General features: G+C 45.0%; 1 protein-coding gene across 2 annotated transcripts in view; it reads right to left on the reverse strand.

The window, feature by feature from the left end:
* The window catches only part of LIPH (lipase H), a 48,747-nt gene that overhangs the window by 27,344 nt on the left and 17,238 nt on the right, over positions 1-4,165 (reverse strand). For both annotated transcript variants that reach the window (XM_008066343.2, XM_008066342.2), the window contains exon 3: positions 3,645-3,753. In XM_008066343.2, coding sequence (XP_008064534.1) covers positions 3,645-3,753 — 109 coding nt within the window. The remainder of the gene's footprint in view (positions 1-3,644; positions 3,754-4,165) is intronic.

Here is a 4,165-nt window from a genome sequence, read left to right on the forward strand (position 1 = left end):
AAAAGAATATGATTTATTGAGAAGGACTTTTTACTTATAAGGAAAAAGAAGGCCAGGCATGGTGGCCCTATATCCCATCACTTTGAGAGTCCAAGGTGAGAGGATTGCCTGAGCCCAGGAGTTCGAGACCATCCTGGGTAACTTGGTGAGACCTCATCTCTACAATAAATCAGAAAATTAGGTGGGCACGGTGGCATGTGCCTGTAATTCCAGCTACTTGGAAGGTTAAAGAGGAAGGATCACCTGAGCCCAGCAGTTCAAGGCTGTGGTGACTGTGAGCGTGCCACTGCACTCCAACCTGGGCAACAAGAGTAAGACTCCAATTCAAAAATAATAATAATATTTTATCTACCTCAGTATGTCTGAAATATTATCATTTCAACTTGTAATTAGTATGAAATATTTGAAATTTTAAAAACTTTTTTGAGCTTAGTCTTTGAAATCTAGTGTACGTGTTGCACTTATAGCATATCTCAGTTTGCACTGGCCACATTTCAAGTGCTCAGTGGCCACGTGTGGCTAATGTACTGGACAGCACAGCTCTTAGGTCACTTCCCAAAGTATGATGTTCAGACCACCTGCATCTTCTAGTTAAAAATACAAACTCCTGACTCCAACCGTGGAGATTCCCGTTCAGCAAATCAGTGTTGTAACCAACACTCCAAGGTGAGTTTTAAACACAGATAAGTTTGAGAATCAAATTTAACGTATTCACAAGTGACGCAAGTACTTGAAATATTTTAAAATCCGCTCAGCCTCTGCCATCTTCTGTTAAATAAGTTAATGCCAAGTAAAACCAGGAAATGTGCCCAGAAAGGAAGAGCAAAAGGAAAGGTAGAAGAAAGGAAAATGGAAGAGATGAGACAGCCACCAAGGACCAGATAAGTGGCCCGCAGTCCCATCCAATTCTTGGGAGTTGGAAGTGAATTGTGTCCTTGGATAAGGGGCCACATTCTCACCCCACAATCCAGTGAGCCCATCCACCCAGGCCAGGCAAGGGGAAGCGGAGGGGAGGAGAAATGCTTTCCTCCCAGGGCTGCTCCTGGCAACAGCTGAGGTTGACCTTGGGTCTCAGGGATGAGGAGAAACCTAGAAAACATGATGAAGTCATTGGAGACAAAATTGAGCTGTGGACCACTGGCTGGCTCCAGACCATGGGACAGCGCCCTATGAGCCCACAGTGAAAGGAAGGTGGGCTTGGGGAATTTGCATGGTCAGAAACTAGAGTACATCTTAATTCATTCAAAGTAATTGTGGAACAGGTTTGTTGGGAGGCTAAGGGGTGAAACTAGGGCATAGACAGACCGAGGCAGTGGGGGCTGGCGCGCCCACGACTGGCGCCCTCTAGTGCCAGCACTGGAGAGACGATTAAGCTCATCTCTTCCCGAACCCTGAGGTCAATGAGCATTTACACCACAGAAAACAGCAAAAGCTACAAATCAGAACTTTTTCCTCTTCTCTTCCTTCTTTTTTTAACCACTAGAAGAGGAACTCCTGACAGATAAGGGACACAGGCAAAGTCAAGCCATTTGTTCTTTCTACATATGAGGGAAAATGAAATTTGTAAGAAGTAAAGATGCATTGTTTTCTAAAACCTAATAACAATGAACTTTAAAACATAAAAGGAGCAGCCGGGCTCGGTGGCTCAGCCTGTAATTCCACGCCTTTGGGAGGCTGAGGTGAGTGGATTGCCTGAGCCCGCGGGTTCGAGACCCGCCTGGGCAGCAAGACCTCATCTCTACAATAAATCAAAAAATCAGCCGGGCGTGGTAGCACATGCCTGTAATTCCGGCTACTTGGAAGGCTGAGGAGGAAGGATCGCCGGAGCCCAGCAGGTCGAGGCTGCGGTGGCTGGGAGCGGCCACTGCACTCCAGTCTGGGCCACAGAGTGAGACTCCAATCCAAACAAATATATAATAAAATAAAAGGAGCCTTGCATCCCTAGGAAAACAGGTAAATAAGATGAGCACAGCCTTGGTCTTTGGGATGAGAGTGAGAAAAAAACCTCCAGGACAAACAATGGGACCTCAAGTGCCAGGGCTGAAAGAGATGCCAGTCAACTGGGGTGTGTGTGAAAGAAAGAGAGACAGAGAGATGACATTAACTTGCTCAGGGCTACCTGCCAAGTTTAAATAGCACATTCAGACTCGCAGTCCTAAAAGGTTACCTTCCAAGTGTCGTTGGTTTGAATAATGTACCTCTCCCCTGCCCCCATCCACTTCTACCTTTTCAGTTTCCCTACATTTAAAAGAACCCTCCAGGTGTGAGGATGGGTTCCCGAAAAGTGAAAAGGAAAGGCCTCGAGTCGCTGGAAAAGGAGCTACCCTTAGCTCTTCACATGTAGCTGTGGAAAGTTTCTAAGCACTAGGCAAGAGATCCCAGCACAGGACTCATTGTTTGGGATGTGACCTGCTGTGTTTCTGAGTGTTTTTTTCAATGTTGGCCTGAAAGCTGATATTTAGAGAGAATGCTTCAGCCACCAAAATTTCCATCTCATTTTCTTATCACAAGCCAAGCCTCTTGTTGTGCCTAGGATCTAAAGTGTATAAGGTAGATAGCCAAAACTATCTTGGATTAAACGAAGGGGAAAAGGCTGTTTGGGGTACACAGATCAGATCCCCATGGGACATAGCTGTTTTTCCAGCCATAAGAAAAACAGAATCACCACTAATCTTTTCTATGATGAAAGGACATAACATGGAGTCAATATACCCAATGAGCAGTCATTTTAACATTGCTTAGAATTGTCATGTTTCTCTAGCATTTCACTTTACCCTCTAATCACTAGCCAAGGTCAGAACCAGCTTCTCAGAGGTAGCTATTGATAATTGCTTCACAATGCCCTCCCCAGATTGTTTTGTAAACAAGTTAACCTAATTGGCTCTTCATGACCTTCATGACACAAACAGATTCCATCACCATGGCAGCAGTCATGTGACTAACACATTCATCTGCCTGCTGTCCATCACCCACCATCAGTACCTGCGTTTACCTGCCCCTTTGTGATGTGTAGCAGACCATCACTCAACCACCTTAATGACCTGCCCCCAACAAAGGGGAATGTTTAATAGCATTCCACCTCAAGGAGCCAGTCTGCTCTGCTAAGCCATGATCTAAGCATGTGGCTCCTTGAGCCATGGTCGCCATGTTTCCTAACCGTGTCCTCCTCCCCTAACTTGAAGAGGTGAACCTCTTCTCTCTCTCTCACGTTGTCTCACAGAAGTTACATGGGAAAATATAGTTTATATATTTTTATATAAACTATATTTTCCCATGTAACTTCTGTGCAATTCTTTGCATCTTTCTCGCGGTTCATACAACCCCTCCCCAGCAGGTCTAACCTAACATTTTGGAGGCCCTGCTGGAATGTATTTTAACCTAACATTTTTGGAGGTCCCACTGAGATCTTTAACTTAACATATGGCATGTACAGTTTACAAAGCACTTTACTTATACTTTATTAAATAATAACTATAGGTTAATACTATTATGGTCTTCCTTTTGCACAAGAGGACCCATGTTCAGAGAGGTTAAGTAATTGGAAGAGCCAGCTTCCCCCCAAAGAAATTGGATTGCCCATATAATGCTCCTTCAATAAACATCCTGCCCAGACCGCTGCCCCATGCCCGTTCACAGTCACTTACCTGTAATCCTCCCCAGCTGCCCATTGTACTTCTGTCCAACAAACCCAGCTATGTGGGCTCCCAGACTTACTCCAATCATGTAAATGTCATCAAGAGAAGCCCCTTTTGCCTGGAATTTCAAGAGGTCCATCATTATAAATTGCAAGGGGCCAAGGAATTGACATCAATTTGGGAAAATTTCCTAGTCATTGACTTTGGAGAAATATTTCTAAGCACCCTCTGTTGTCTCATTTAAGTGTCACAATGCTCCTGCTAAGTAAATACTATTCTTTTGATTACACGAATGAGGAAACTGGGGCCCAGAGTTGAAGTCATCTGTTCCAGGTCAGACGGTTGGGAGGGGACAGAGCAGGATTCAAACCAGTCTGTCCACCTTCAAACTGTGCCTCAACCTTTATGCCATGGTGGCTCCATTCACACTTCTGTTTTTTGTTTGTTTGTTTGTTTGAGTTGGAGTCTCCCTCCATCACCCAGACTGGAGTGCAGTGGCCGCTCCCAGCCACCGCAGCCTCGACCTGCTG

This window comes from Carlito syrichta, unplaced genomic scaffold, assembly GCF_000164805.1.
Source record: "Carlito syrichta isolate Samal-C Ts95f unplaced genomic scaffold, Tarsius_syrichta-2.0.1 Scaffold308888, whole genome shotgun sequence".
Classification (NCBI taxonomy): Eukaryota; Metazoa; Chordata; class Mammalia; order Primates; family Tarsiidae; genus Carlito; species Carlito syrichta.